The 16,020-nt window shown below is 44.2% G+C and overlaps 1 protein-coding gene and 2 non-coding genes across 4 annotated transcripts; 2 read left to right on the top strand and 1 right to left on the bottom strand.

The window, feature by feature from the left end:
* Positions 1–254: 254 nt before the first annotated feature.
* On the top strand, positions 255–14,328 carry LOC118512485 (insulin-like growth factor-binding protein complex acid labile subunit). 2 transcript variants are annotated; one of them, XM_036056982.1, is made up of 4 exons: positions 255–2,172; positions 2,266–2,823; positions 2,907–3,098; positions 14,077–14,328. In XM_036056982.1, the coding sequence occupies exons 1-4, from the start codon at positions 1,225–1,227 to the stop codon at positions 14,179–14,181; spliced, it is 1,803 nt and encodes a 600-aa protein (XP_035912875.1). In that variant the 5' UTR covers positions 255–1,224; the 3' UTR covers positions 14,182–14,328. The 2 variants fall into 2 exon arrangements, with proteins under 2 accessions (XP_035912875.1, XP_035912876.1); XM_036056983.1 differs by lacking the exon at positions 14,077–14,328 and adding an exon at positions 3,679–4,013 and having other exon boundaries at positions 272–2,172.
* Trnah-gug lies at positions 3,750–3,821 on the bottom strand. Its single transcript has one exon. It is a non-coding gene; the product is annotated as a tRNA-His (tRNA).
* Positions 4,535–4,606, top strand: Trnah-gug. Its single transcript has one exon. It is a non-coding gene; the product is annotated as a tRNA-His (tRNA).
* Positions 14,329–16,020: the final 1,692 nt, after the last annotated feature.

Raw genomic sequence — 16,020 nt, 5'->3', positions numbered from 1 at the left:
TAACGCTTCTTAACCATCATTATGATCAACACTCTGGGCCGAGTCGGTATCCATCTCGCTCGGCTCTATATCTTCCCCTTCTGCTCACCACCGTACATACACACAATAAATATTAAACCCCCTTAAAGTCAACTTCCTGCCATCCTCCCCAAACCACCTCCCCCCACACAAAAAGGGAACGCCGTCGTGACGGTCGCGAAATCCCTGCGGCGTAAAGCCGCACCATAAAAATAGGTACTTGTCTATCGTACATTATCATTTCGCCGCGTAAACTTCGCCCGGTGGCCGCGTAGTGTGTGTCCCGCACGGCACATAAATACAACCACCGGTGACAGTTGAGACAAACCGTCGGAACGTACCGGCAGCAACGTCGCGCGAACTGTCTCTTCTCGAACGATCGCCAGATCACAGTTCGGTACGCATTCGCCTCCGTGTACAAAAGCCGTGTGAAAAGCCTTCCGGTGAAAAGGGGGGGGGGTCGAGTTTTTCGCGTAGTTTTCGACTGGTGTCCTGCTGTGTGCCTTTTAAAGGTGCTTAATTTACCCCTCACAAAGAAAAACCCCCGCCCTCGGAACGCATACCCGTTCCGTCCGTCGTGGTGACAAAAGGCGTAATTGTAAGCTCGTGCGGTGGAAAACGGTGGAAAAGTTTGCCTTCTTCGTCATCTTCGCTTGTCTAACCACGGAATCGGGCGAACATTCCGCACCGTGGTCACCGCGGGAACATTGGTGCCAGACTTTTAGTTTTCGTTGCAAACACAAGCTACAACAAAAGCATTACGTCGGGTACCGGAACAAGGAGGAAGTGAAGTTGGTTTGGAAAATTTAGGGCAACAAAAAAAACCCTCAATTTTTACGCCAAAAGTCACCGCCAGGTTTTCGTGACCGGTCGAAAGTGCTGCTACAGTGACAGAAAGAAAAAGTTCAGTGTTGGTTTTTTTGCTCACAGAACAAGAAAAAAAGAGTGCACAAGCATTTTCCCGATCCGTGTCAACACCTCCCGAGTGGTCGGCGGGTGGCAAATGAAAACCTGTTAAATAATTTAAATAAAATTGGCAAAGTTTTATCGCCGTTGCGGTGCTGGCGGACCGTGCTCCAACGTGACGTAACCTCAAAAATTAATACCACCGGGAAAAAGTGGTGGCGCATCTGCTGGTAGGATCTGAGCGGTTAAGTGCGTCTTGGCGGAAGAAAACTACCGAGCGACAAATAGGACAGAGTAAACATGGTAGATAAAACCATCCGGCGAAGGTGTCACCGTTGGACACTCCTTCGGGCACTACTATTATCTACGGTTCTGGGTATCGTTCTGCCCTGGCCTAATGGGGCTGCTAACGCGCTCCCTTACGGTAATGCCGGCATTGAGTTGGACCTGGAGAATGATGGTATCTCCCTAACGGCTTGCTACGTAGAGGATCTACGCAATATTCGTGAGCACAGCCAGAACCCGCTCGTGATCGAGATTAATCACTGCTACCTGCAAGAGCTGCCGAACGCGATCTTCATACGCTTCAACGATCTGAAAGTGTTGGAGATATGTGACAGCCGTGTTAACAACTTACAAGACTTTGCACTGAATGGTCTGCGTAACATCGAATCGTTGAATCTGTCTCGCAACAATCTCACCACGATAAAGTCATGGAGTGATCACAATCTGGACACGCTGCAAGTGCTCGATCTGCGACGAAATCTCATCCGCTCGATCGATGAATTCTCCTTCCATCGCTATCCTTCGCTTGTAAAGCTTAATTTGGCAGTCAACTTCATCACAACCATTCCCGAGGCAACGTTCAAACCGATCACCAACCTGAAGAATCTCAATATGGGTAAAAATTTACTAACAACTGTGGGCGAGGGTATTCTGCGAGGACTGAACAAACTGACGCACGTTGCGTTCCACCATAATCGCATCCGCACGATACATCCATTTGCGTTCGTGGGCAACAGCCATCTGAAGGTGGTACAGCTGCAGGGTAATCAGCTCAGCTCGTTTGAGCCGGATCTGTTCGGAAACCTGCCCCGGCTTCAGTTCCTGAACGTGAGCAGCAACGAGCTGGAGACGATCGGTAACTTGAGCTTCAAGAGCAATGGCGATCTACGGATGCTGGATCTCAGCTACAACCGGATCGGACATCTCGAGGACAACAGTTTCAAGGGATTGTACGATCTGGAGGTAAGATAAAGTGTGTCTGCTCACATCACCGCTAGATATAAAACCAAAACTGTAGCAAACACTAATCTCGTCTTATCATTCTCCCATCTCCAGACGCTCAACATCAGCCACAATCAGCTGGAAACGGTCAGCAAATATGTGCTGAAGGATTGTAGTAATCTGCGCGACCTCGATCTCTCCACCAACAAACTGGACTACGTCAGCCTGAAGCTATCCATCGCAACGCCCCGGCTCGTGCGACTCAACCTGTCCAGCAATGCGATCAGTGAGATCGAACGTGATGCTTTCGAAGACCTCCCGAAGCTGCACACACTCGATTTGGCACACAATCAGCTCACGGATGATAGCTTCCTGTGGCCACTGATGAATCTCAGCGTGCTTAACATGAGCCAGAATGGATTCCGCAAGATTAACGCATCGCTGCTGGAGAGCCTTGCGTTGGCCGAGGTTTACGACAATCCTTGGGACTGTCGGTTTCTAGTGCAGGAGCTGGTGCATCATAGCAGTAATGTGATTTATGGTAAAAACTATCTTGTGGAGGATACGGGTCGGATTCTCACCGCGACCGGTATCGAATGTACGGACGAACGGGGCAAGCATCGTGACATTGTGGTTGTGGAACCTCCGCCAAAACCTACCGAGAGTGAGCTTGTATGTATCCTGCCTGAACTTTCTATTTACTTCTACTTGATAGCTTATCAATGCACCTTTTGTGTTCCTTTCCCCGTTGCTAGGAGTATCAGCGGTACAAATTCTTCCACGAAGGTCACGTTGATACCCGTCCCATACAGGACAACTTCGACACCAAGTCCACCGTCATTTGGCTGATGTCCGGTGCGATCGCCGTGTTCGGTGCGTTCAAGCTGATTCAGCTGCTTCTCCGACACTCGGAACATCAGAGTGAAAAGTGGCGCCTTGCACAGCACGTAAGTAGCGATGAAGATCATGAAGAAGCTGCACGGCACTGTGCGAGTGCTGGTGGTAACACTGTCAGCAGCCCGGTCTCTCCCAAATCTGCCACCTCCAGTGGGTTTAATTTCTTCCTAAACGTACCCCATCAGGGTGGTGTGCGACAGTACACTCCGACGATCAAATAACTCTCCCCCCGTGTGTATGTGTGGTTGTTGTGTCGGTGGAGGGTTGTTTGTGTGCTAACTAGGCAACTTTGTGATCGTGATTAGCATTGTAAGGCGCTGCATATGATGTTATAGTATTAGCGAATCTAAAGCCTTTGTGTCAGTGAAATTTAAGATGTGTGATTTCGAAGTTGTCTGTATTTCCGTCCCGCAAATTGTGAGCGTATTAGTGTGTAATGTGTAGAAAATAAAGACAATCACTAATAAATGTGTACAATTTGAAATAAACTAACGATTTTATGTCTATTAACTGTGTTGTCTATTCTACCTAATTTTTTCACCTTACAAGTATTTATAAACAATTTTTTTTAGCATAAATTAAACAAAAACTATTGTTTCCCTCTTCCGTGACAATGTTCACACATGGCAGCTTGAAGACTAGCGAGGAGCAATGAGAAACTTCATTGCACGAAATCTCAACACTACCATGGGTTCAAACATTGCCGTGACCAGGATTCGAACCTGGGTTACTACGGCCACAACGTAGGGTCCTAACCACTAGACGATCACGGCTATCGAGGAATGTGTATTAAATGCAGTTTAGCTATAAAAATTTACCAAGTTATTGTTGAATATTTATAACTGTATGAATTCGTTTTAATTGAGTAGTAAAAAAAATGAATAAACTAATTTAATCTATTTAAAATGAAAATGTATTACATGGCTCCGACGGGAGCCTTAATGCGAGCAGACCATTTTAAAATTGGTTGAAATGTTCGCATTATGAATTAACCGATTTTTATATAGTAAATGCTATTAATATTTAACTTTTATTGGAAAAAATCATGTCCATTTTGGAGCTTTTGAATTGTGCACTAGAGTAAATTAAACAAAATTAGAAGCTACATTTTTACCACTTCAGAGCTATTTTCAATTTAACTCTTCCACTGGCTACCTCAATAAATCAACTATCTATTTTTAGCACCATTTTGAACTGACCACACGCGAAGCCGTTCATTCGATGGTATGGTAAATGCACACAAATACCTTAGACCTCCCCTCCCCACACTACTCAAAACAGCCGGGCATCAGAGAAATAAATCCAACAAAGTCAGCACTTTTCAACACAAACAGTTTGCCCACATGGTTTTCTACGCGCCCAAAGCCTACACCCTTTTTTACGCGCTATCAGCATTCGCTGAACCATCATCATAATCGCGTGTGCATGACACTGTTGCTGTTTGCAAATCGTTTGCTATCGAAGAGCACTCAACGTTCTCCTTATAGCCGTGATCGTCTAGTGGTTAGGACCCTACGTTGTGGCCGTAGTAACCCAGGTTCGAATCCTGGTCACGGCAATGTTCACGAAAGTAGAATATTGTCACGGAGAGGAGAAAACATTTTTTTAAAGAACTTTTTCCCACTTTTTGGAAGGAAAAGTAGTCTTCTTTTAAGGAAATTTCCCAACGAAAAACAGAAACTAGCTCATTTCTTGCGTGAATGAAGTGCTACGATGAGGTAGCATTTTCTCGGATAACATCTCGCGTGAGTCCTCCTGAGTCTTTCTTGCAAATATAGGTTGTTGTTTTTTTCTTTTACTCCCATCCATATCCGCTGACCCAGATTCCGTTTGACCATGCGGCACACTTTAATCCGGGCGAATATTTTCCACTGCTTAATGTTGCAGGAGAAATATTGCAATCCTTCGCCCCGGTTCTGCTGCAGTCGCAATCATCCATTCCACAAACAGAGCTATAGTTTTTCTTTGGCTGTGTGTGTGTGAGTGTGTTTTTCCACTTCTTTCTTTCCTTTATTTCCGTTCCGCATCCTTTATGCGGATGGAAGATGATGCTTTCTTTCACTTCACTGTCTGCTCTTCCGCGTCATTTGTCCGTACAGCAATCCAACTCCCGGTAACCCTGGCTGGCGACAGCATAACGCAAAAAGCGTGCACACTGACTGGAGCAAAACTACACACCCTTCCCCCTCCCCCCCCCCTCCCAAAAAACCGGAAGCTTAGCGTAAGCCATTTTCTACCATCGGCTTGATGCCCAGCTTGAAATGCCCGGCAGGCTTTTGAGTGGCAGACTGGATGCGACTTCCGGATTTGCAATAAATTTCGGAGACCTTCAACCAGTGCCGGGCAAAAGAAGAACGGGTTCCGCTTGGGAAGCTCGTTTTGGGATGGTGGCGGGGAGGGGAGAGAAATAAAGCAACCGAAGGCCACCCATTCAGCCACCACAGGAAGGAGTGGGCGGTTGGGCTTAAACTTGCCCCAGTTCACATTTGGAGTACTCGGCGCGCGAAAAAAGTGTGAGCCGTGGTGGAGGCGATAAGTTTTTATTATGCTGTCTGGGGCGATGGGCTTGGGCTTAATGAACCGGAAGCGCAAGTGTCAGATAAGTTACGAATCGCATAAAGCACCGTTCGCGTGGCATGATTTTGGCGGAAAATCATCATGGCGCTTGAAAGCGAACTTACACACCGCCACCGACGCTCAGACGATGCGTTCAGCCGTGTGGAACCGTTTCGGGTCGGGAAGTGTCCGGGCGAAGGTCGCGTACTGCTGGCGACGATCGTTTTACACACGACGCATGTCGGTAAACACTTCCGAAACTGAGTGAAAGAAGGCATTACTTCCAGATGAGAGGGTTGTGATTGTTTCGAGTTTTCTTGGAATTTTTTTGTTTTTTTCGATCATTAGATTATTTTTTTGGGAAGAACGTACAAATGTTTGCTATAAAGAAACTCTTTATACTCGAGGAATTTACACGTGCCTATAAACTGCGTTAAATCCCGAAAAAGCTTCGGTATTTATTATAGTATTCATAGGAATTAAATGTTGATTTACTTTATCAGCTCATTATTTAATCATGTTATTGGTATGTTAAATGCAGTTTCTTGAAAAGGTCTGTTTAAATTTAGAGTTCTATGGTACGACTCAAGGAATAATTTAAGAATATAGGACTCTAACATCTTTGTGTAATTATTACTTATCAATTTAAGTTATTGGAAGAATTAATTTCCATCAAAACCTATCATAAAAAGCATAACTTTGAATTGAATCTTTGGGTGGTTTTATCAAAAAGTTGTGTGTTGGGGCATTAAAAGTATCCATTTAATGTTTGAGGATTGTTCAAATTGTATGTCTCTTTAACACCGAAGATCTTATTCATCTTCTTTGGATCTACAACCCTAGAGAGCTTTGAAATCTTCTTAGTCTGTCAATTTTTTACTTTTCTAACTCCATGTGCCCTAAGCTTGATAGTCAGAAACCTTGGTCCTTCGTATAAGCCAACTGTTAGCCCAAGATCACTGACGACCTGTATAGGCTATTTCAACTTTGAACTTTTAATTTTCTTTTTTCCTTGTTGGATGTTATGGCTGATTATGTTCTGCAGTTAAGACATAGTATATTTGGTTAAACTGCATCAATTTAACTACTAATTTCGGTTTTTAGGATATTGAAAGGTGATTTAAGTGTTTTTTTTCTCGTTCCCACATCTACGTTCCCACATCTTTTTTTCTTGGTGTATATCCTTATTTTAAAATTTTGCATACACAAACAGTTGTCCAAATTAATAGAGAATATTGGTAAACTTTTATTGGCTCTACCGGTATACTGAAAAAATATATTTTTAAGTGACAGATTTCAAAACTATTTCTACTTAATGTCAACAGACGAATCAGTGCATAATCGTTATACCCTTCGCGTGGCGGGCTTGAGAGACCTTCAGTAAATCAAAACAGTGCGTAACAGAACAATAAGACCCCTGTTTTTTTTAATAACTAACCAAGTTAGGGACGTAAGTAAAAATGCACTTATGCAAAGTTGAAGAAAATACCAATACACGTGTTTTATAACTTTTTATATTACTACGCACACTAATACATATTTCTATACAGAGTTGAAAACTTCTTCATGTAACATGAACTATAAAGACAGTTACGAAAAAGCCACCGTTTTTAATGCAAATCATAATTTAAAATTCGGCAAATTAACGATTTTATGAGAAGCTTCAAAAAAAATTATAAACTAATTTTTATCAATTTTTTAAACCATTTAGTGATTTAAAAAATGATTTATTTTTATTTTTACAACTTGTCAGAAAACATTTTTTTCTAATTTTATTCCAGCTATTCCCAATACACGTATTGTTCTGCTAAGCATTGTATCAGCAACTGGTAGCAAAATATCAAATTAATGATATTTTTAATTTATCAAATTAATTTAAAATTATTTATTATATTATTTAACGTTGTTTTTCCAAAAGATAAATAGCTTCAAATGGCTCTGAATCATCGGAAAGACATGACACTTATTACAAATCCAAACATATTGCCCTGTTGTTCTCTATAATCCTCTCGATGAATGCAACCTGATCTTGCAACGCCACATACGCTGCTCGCTCTTCATAAAACATAAACGCCAATAATCCTGCCGTCCATTCGCCATGCCAATTCCAGCAAATCGACACCGTGCCCAAATGAATTGACCACTCTAATAATTAATTGATCACGAAATCGCTGCTGAAAGCGTACATTCCATCCGCATTAGAGGCCGTGTCTATTGCATCGATTCGCTGTAAATTCGAGCCCGGTTTGGTGGGAGACTTCCCGTTCCAGGACCTCCGGGAGCACGGGCCCAAATGTTAATAATTAATCGTTCGACCCGTTTGACTTTTGTGGCCAAACCCAGCGGCTGGCTGACTGTGTGTTCTACATCGGGCATGAGTTTCGTTTGCTCTTAGTTAGCTGCCAGCTAGGATAGAGTGTCTTTGGCTAGTGAACATCCGGTTGGGGAAAAGTCCACACAACGGCGCACTCACACACACACTAATTATTGTGCTCCAAACCCCAAAAAACATGACCAAGGGGAGATATCGGACCGTCCATGCCACGGCAAACCACGAACGAATCAAACGATACCGATCGAACCCCGCGTTCCCGAACGTTCGCGAACGCAGTCAGCAGATAATTAAATCACGTCCAGCACGGTCCAGCGACCGAGTTAGTGGTAATAGCTTCGGAAAAGTTTTGTACCAATCCGCCCGTGCGCCCGTGAGCTTCCGATTGACTTTTTCCACCCGTGCGCTTCCCATGCTGGAAGACACTATTTCCATGCCGAAGCGCTGAAACCGGATATCCCGTTGTTTTCCATCGCGGACGAGGGGCAAAAAGTCCTTCATTAGCGTATCGGAACGGTTGTGTTCCGTTTCGGTGTGCATGTTTTATTTCCGACCCGGAATTTCAAACCCGGACGACCGTGCGAACCAACGTCAACTCTGTTGAACGCGCCTGTTTGGCTGGCGTTAATTTATGGCACTGGCAACTGTGTTAAGCTTGTTTGGTGAAGCTTAGGCAGCTTTAATAGCACACCATCAGGGATCGCAAGTTGAGCTGCAGAGCGACCTTATTTTTGTGAAAGTATTTAGTTAACTTAAAATTTGTAGGAAATTATAAAGCAAGCAGTTCTTGTTGTTAGTTTGTGCTATAAATCGTTTCACTAACGTTTGGATCACGTGTCTGTCAAAGAAGTTTTTCCTTAGGCTAATGAGAATCGTCTTATTTTAATTCCGCTTCTACGGGCGTGGTCGTTCGAGGTATATCCAGAATAGACAGTGTTGGGTGAGTCATGCACAACTACTTTGACTTGACTTTTGAAGAATTTTTTTGTTCTTGAATCCAGGAGATTCAGTCCACCCGTATTAATGTTGAAGTATATCCTGAACATATCCTTGAGCATGGAGAAGCTCAAGATGAAAATTGCTATACAAAACTGGAACATTGGCAGCAATGTTGAGAAGCCGTTAAAGTGCCAATGAAGACTCAAAATTGAGTAATAAGCAGGAGCGTCGTCGATCTACGAGACTCCAACCAGATCAAAAGGATACTTCGGGAAAATGTCCATTCAAGGTCCTAATATAATCAGTCTGCATTCAAAACGAGGTAGTAACTGATCATTAAAGACTTGTTCTTCTTGGCCTAACGACCTCTTAGGTTATGCCTACAATTTCTGGCTTACTAGACTAATTGATTGGGACGCTACAGCGGTGCCGGTCTTCACACGGCAGAGGGTTCAAGTCCCATCCAGACCGCCTCCTCCCGTACGTAAAGTTGACTACTTTACTACGGGTAAAATTAAGTCACAGAAAGCCATAAATGGCTGACCGAGACCTCTCGAGGTTGTAGTGATACCGCATAGTTGGATAGCCAGTTCTCACTATGGGGGAACGACCCAGTTGAGATTTGAACCCCGATCTTGCCGTGTGAAGACCGCTGCCACTGTCGCATTTTCCACCGGGTCCCTCCAAAGTCTAGGAAGTGCTGAAAATTGGATTTTTTCACTAAAACAGAGATCATCATATACTTTATAGCTTTTTTCATACCAGCTTCTTTACCCGTAAGAGGCGAGCAAAATTAAAGCGTGCGATTGAGCTATTTGTTATAGTTTTATATTCATCTTCGTCCATAAAATGTGGAAAAACGCATGGAATAATGTTAATCAACCTCTTCCATTTTTTATAACTATTTTATTGCGCATTAGCACGCTAGATATCGTCAAGTCAAAACCCTCGTTAGCATCCTACAGAAGTCCAAATGCTAGTATAATTAGCCAATTACAATACTAACCCCACTCACCCCACTCGTTCACCCCACCCATTCCTACCACACTAATGTAAAAGCTTCAATAAAACATACTCACCACCAGAAGCCGGCCGCCAATTAGCAGTGCAAAACTTTTAAGAAGCTAACCAACCCATGCGTTCCTTGCGTTCTGGGCGCTGTTCCAAGAATGCTTCGAATAACCCCGCCTGCTGCTGCTGCTCAAAACAAACAGACAACACTTGCCTCACATGTGGCCTACTTTGAGTGAGAGCTTCTATCGAGCGGGGATAGTCAAGTAGAAAAGTTTGCATTTGTTGGTTGCAAGATCGATATCAAGCTCCCGACGACTCACGAGAGCATCCGAGGGAGCACTGTGTGGCCTGTGTGTGCGAAAACATTACAAATATGTGAGCTCCCCTGAGAAGCGATGAAAATCTGCACATTCGCCATTTTGTTCGTAGATAAATTAGCTACCCGGTAAACAAATGTCTCCCGCTTTTGGTGTATAAAACGGGGACTGTCTGTCCTTAGCAGGACGAGGAGAGTGTTCGCGATTGCAGTTTCTGTATCATCCAGCTTCATTTGGGTTGGGTTTCGCAGCTTCACACACCGAAAAAGGTTGACGAATGAGCGAACGCAAGCACAGGATGGTTCGCCCGGTTTTTCGGTGCCAAGATATTTATCTTTCACTAATTTACCCCCAAGCTGTCCGTTTTAACGTGAGCTCATTGCAGGGTACGGCTTCCTGTGCTTAGTACAACCCTCTCTTCTTCTTGATTGTCTGTAATTCTTCTCTTTAAAAAAAACCCAAAAATGGCCCTAGATTCCAGTTACAACCTGTTTCGCCGAGTTCTATGCTGAAAGGTTCCCATTCAGCTGTATGGTGTTTAGGAGCGCCTTGCAAAACTTTAAAGTCTATTAAACATGGACGCCTAGGACTGGCGTTTATTTATTTCCCCCCCGCGTTGCTTTTCTTCACAAGTGGGCCTATTGCCCGAACAGTGGGTTAAGGAATCAAAATACGAGTACGAGATCAACATTTCAAAAGTGGTTCCCCCCCACAAAAAACGCTCAACCCGAAACATCCTTTCGGGATGCTTCAGTGTGAACCTGATGCCGACCGGGGGGGAAGGGGGTTCGGGATGCGAAAAAACAGATGTTTGTTATTTTTATCATTCACCCTCGGTGTCCCAGCTCCCCCCGGGTGTCCCAGCTTAACAGGGAATGTCGGGAACTGTTAGCTCGTTCGCTCAGCTCATATCCTTAATCTATGCCGTAGTTCTTCTATTTCCTCCACACACAAACGCCACCCTGCCATCAGGACGGACGCCCGCTGCCATTGTTTGCTTTCTCTCGTGGGGTTCTCTTTCTTTTATCCAGGGGGTCGTGCGAAAGAAAAACGAAAAGCCCTCCTCCGTTCGGTACCGAAAAACTACCACCCCCCATCAACTCCCGGGAATCGGCTGGGACGAAATCGGTTAGCTTTGAGGGTTGTGTGTGTGTGTGTTTTTTCCCCCTTTGCGGTGGTACGAGAAAATTTATTTTCTTCCCGAAGATTGCGCGCCAGTATTTGAGAAACTTTTTTGTTTTCTTCTGCTCGCTTTATTTACTTTTTTACTGTGTTCGCTTCTTCGTGGTGCCACGTAGCGGTAGCGACAACAACGTGACCCCATTTTATGTTTTTCCCCACTGCAAAACTCGATCAGCGTCGATAGTTTTGTGGTGTGTGGGGTGAGCGGTGCGGTTTCCTTTTCTTTCCCCCCACTGTTCTGGCTTTTGTCGCAAATAACTAGACAATAATGCACACGATCCCGAAAGGGAAGGCTCTGCCGTATCGAGATGGCAAGCGGCTACCCCGGGGGCTTCCGTTGGGTGAGGTCGGAAATGAAAACACGGTGCAATGCGATTGATATTGCAGACATTGCGGAAAATCTTTCGAATCCGATTCCGACGCGTCATGCCATTCAAATGAATCGAATCAGTAAAGCAATCGGAAACAACAAGCAACAAGAATGTAAAACAATGTGCAACTTTCCTGACTGACAGGATGCATTAATATGTAAATGGGGCGCTAAATTTGAACTTGGTAGTTGGTGAAAGAAATATAAAATTGGAGCTCAATTTGGGTCCTAAGAACTGAGAGGTAATGTTTTTCTTACAAGCAATAAGATTTCCTTACAATGAGTTTTCTCCAAAACAAACTTGCTGCATCCAACTTTGCCACTCAAGAGACTTCGTCTGCCTAGTGACCTTATCTCAAGATTCAAGGCCTCATAGTCTTTAGGGACCTTGTCGTCTAAGTTAGCTTTTGTACCAGAAGACTTTGAAGTCTAGGGCGCCGTACCTACCCACAAACCTCATCAGAACTCATCTCGCCATCCAATAGACCAAAAGACCTGGTCTTCCACGATCTTATCCTATTCAAGAGGAATATTTCTTTTCTATTTGGCTTAAAATTGGGCCACCAAGTAGTCAAGACGCTTTCAGGTGATCGAAACGGTAGCGGTAAAGATCTTCATACGACCGGGCTGGGACGTCTGGAACGTGCTCCCGCGAGATTGACTCTCTTGACATGATGACAGTCCGAGTTCGCTTGAGGGTTTAGTGCGAAGAAGAGGCAGCATGGACCTCACCAAGAAGAAGTCGAGCTTCCTATTGGTGAAATCCTGTCACAGGCTTTCTGAAGTTTATTTTACCCATTTAATTTTTTTTTTCAAGAATCAGACATTAAACTGCTCAATACTATAAATAAAACATTCTGAATTACGAGTGCCTCACAAAATGAATAGTATTGAAATAAATTTGGAAGAGAATTCTAAAATCTCAAGCAACATATTTCACCCACCAAAATCTAGCTTTAACATTGCTTTTGTCCAGCAAAGAGCTTTGATTAGCTCAAATTAAAACACAATCCTGATCGCTCGCAAAGGAGGGCTAGCAAAAGGCTAGAGCCTTCAAGGGATGAACAGAAGTCAACCGATAAAGCTCGAATAAATCCGCGCTCTCCGGTTAGGAAATTGATTAAAATTATACATTTAATTAACTGAAATCCGTGCTCATTTGCTTATCTCGTTACTCAATTTCAACTATTTCCCGTGCCGGCCGGATACGATGCTAACCCAAGCTTTTCCCTAACCCCATCCCTCAATGCCATGCAACCCCACTGCCGAGATGAACGTTGCGCTGGAAGCCTACAAATGTAGAACGAACTCCACGTACCAATCCCACTCAGATCGTGATGGTTTTGCAGGAAGAAAGATAGACTGATAGACAGACGGACAGAATGACAGACGGTACTGCTGCTGCTTTGCTGTGTGTCACTCGGGCAGGATATCAACATGGTCGGGCTATGCTTTGCTCGGTTGGGAAACACGGTTCGCTTTAACGTCCCTTGCTGGCACTTTCTGTTTCGCTGCACGCTCCGATCCGATAAGCTGCTAATTGATTTATTTTCTCCCACCGTTTGCGTTCCTCGGATGATTTTTAAGCTATTCGACCCAAGCGCTTGTTTTTTTTTTATGTTGCTGTTGCTTCAATAACGAATTCTGTTTTTTGTTTATTTCTTTTTACCTTTCTGCTTACGCCAAAACCGCTGTCCGGATACTGCACGGGGTAAACGATACGCTGTGCCTTTTGCACGATTTGCACATTAACACACCTTTCGGCACAAACCGACACCGAATGGGACGAAAAATGAAATCCAATCTCGTTATAACCGTGTGGCAAAACACACGTCCGGACTGGCGCAACCGATGATGATAAATCGCCAATGATACCTGATCGAACACGCGGGCGCACACCCTATCCGGCACAACACTATCAACGGAAACCGTCAAACCGAACCGAACCACGGCCAACCAAACTATTTCCTGCCATCGCTTGTTAACGGCACGAAACCCCCAACAATCCCAACACCATTAAACAACCTCTTGACGTTTCATCTCCCATCATCCGCCATTGTTTCACGATCATGGTAACCCGGGCAACCATCGGACAATCGCAAACCGTTATCTTGGATTCTCATCGCATCGCATCGGGGTTTGCCCGGGTCCACGGAAAAATCATCAACAATCCGGGTGCTTCCCGGCATCCTTCCGGCGTTCGCACTCCACAATGCGAGAAAATTCATTTTTCCCTTCTCGGTCGCGGGGCAAAATAAAACGAACGGCTCGAAAATCCATTCTCCGATTCCGCTACACCAAACAACACGACATTGCAGCTCGAGTACAGCCTGCCGGACGATCGGGATATCGCCATCGGCAAGGCGGATGGAAGCGAACCACCGTACGGACGACGAGAAATGAGTACGGATGGAATGAAATAATTATTGACGGAAAGGAATAGCCCGGCCCAAAAGCCGTTTGGGAAACGATTGCGGACACACACACGCACGGGGCAAACAAAAATGGGAAAATTATTTCTCCTCTCGCGCTTGGAAGCTAATTAAAGTGCGCACCTACCATCCATCTCACTGCGTTGAGTTGATTTAATTTGTTGTGAGAACCGGGGTGGGTGGGTGGTTTGTTGGAGGGGAAGTTTCATTTTAAATATATCCGAAAGTTGGAGAATTTCGTTCAGAATCCGCTTTAATTTTCATTCCGTTATGCTCGATTGAGCAGAAGGCATGCGGGTCAAACTATAACAGGAAGGTTATTTAAAGGTAGTGAGCTTGAAAGCTAATCTAAAGCATCTCCTCAATAAAACGAGGGCTCTGTGCGTACTTTTTTTAGTAAAACAAAAGGATCTATACCCTCACGAAATAGATCTGTCATCACTAAGGAGCTCTGACCTCACTAGATAACCTCACGCTAAATGGATAGCTCTATCCTCACTAGGTGGCTCAGCCCCCACAAGGGAGCTTTGCCTTATCTAGTTAGCTCTGCTCTGAATAGGTGACTCTGATCTCATAAAATAGCTCTGCCTTTAACAGGTATCTCAATGGGTAGCTCTGCCCTCACTGAGTAGCTCTACACTCGATAGCCAACTCCCAATCAGAATAGCTAGTTCTGATCTCACAAAAAAGTTCACTATATAGCTCTGCTATGAAGAGGTGGTTCTTAACTCACAATATAGCTATCTCTGCTCCCACATGATTAAATATCTCTACCCTCACAAAATAGCTATAATCTCAATATGTAGCTTTGTACTTAGTGTTGGGTCAAGTAGCTCTTTTTAAAGAGGAACGGGCAACTGCTCACTAACATGTGAGAGGTGAGGCCTCCCGGTAGCTCCGCACTTACTGATGGCGAAGAGATCAAAGAGTGCGAAGAGGCCGAAAAGTGCGAAGAGCTACCTCATTAGGTCGAAGATTGAGAAGAGGCCGAAGAGTGCGGAACTACCTTTTTGATATCCAAGAGCGCGCTAAGAGCCCACATTTTATTGAGACGATGCCTACCGGTAGCTGTCCAGCTCACTATTCAACACTATTTGTACTAACTGATTAGCTCTATCCTCCATAGGAAACTCTGCCCTCGCTAGGTAGCTCTGACCCTTATAAAATACCTCTGTTTTGAATATTAATCTTTGACATCACATTGTAGCTGAGCATTCACTCTGCTGGTCTGCTCGCAATAGGATGCTTTGGGCTCATAAAATAGCTCTATCCGCCCTATAAAGCTCTGGACTGACAAGGTAGCTCTGCCCTTATAAAGATGCCCCTCGCATTCTTTAGCGAAACTTTCGAGAAGCCGCACGTCTTAGATGTTGGAAAGCAATTGTCCTCTCCTCTTTTAAAAAGAGTTTCTTGACATAGCCCCCAGCTTACCAATTAATTAATACAGAATAAGACGGCCTGAAATTCCTTCCTTATTTTTTGTTTTGTTAAAACTCCTTCATTCCAACAAGCTGTTCAGCTCGAAACTATCTACTCTTTCAAACATGATTTCGGAAGACTTAACACACACACACACACACATATCCGCACAATAGGAACAGATAACAGATGCGATACCCCCAACAAACCGGATGTTATTCCTAATCAACGCTACACACCACGCCAGCACGAAACGAAAGGATGTCGATGAAAGATTTTACACTCATTTAAAATCAACCACAGCGATGATGATTCAAACAGCGCCACATCAAACTCTCGCACACACACCCTTTGCACTCCTCCCCAAATCGAGTAAAGTAAAAATTAAATTAAAATCAAAAGTCTCCTCAA

This window comes from Anopheles stephensi, chromosome 3, assembly GCF_013141755.1.
Source record: "Anopheles stephensi strain Indian chromosome 3, UCI_ANSTEP_V1.0, whole genome shotgun sequence".
NCBI lineage: Eukaryota > Metazoa > Arthropoda > Insecta > Diptera > Culicidae > Anopheles > Anopheles stephensi.
The sequence above is the reverse complement of the archived record's forward strand: the minus strand, read 5'-3'. Positions and strand labels throughout refer to the sequence as shown.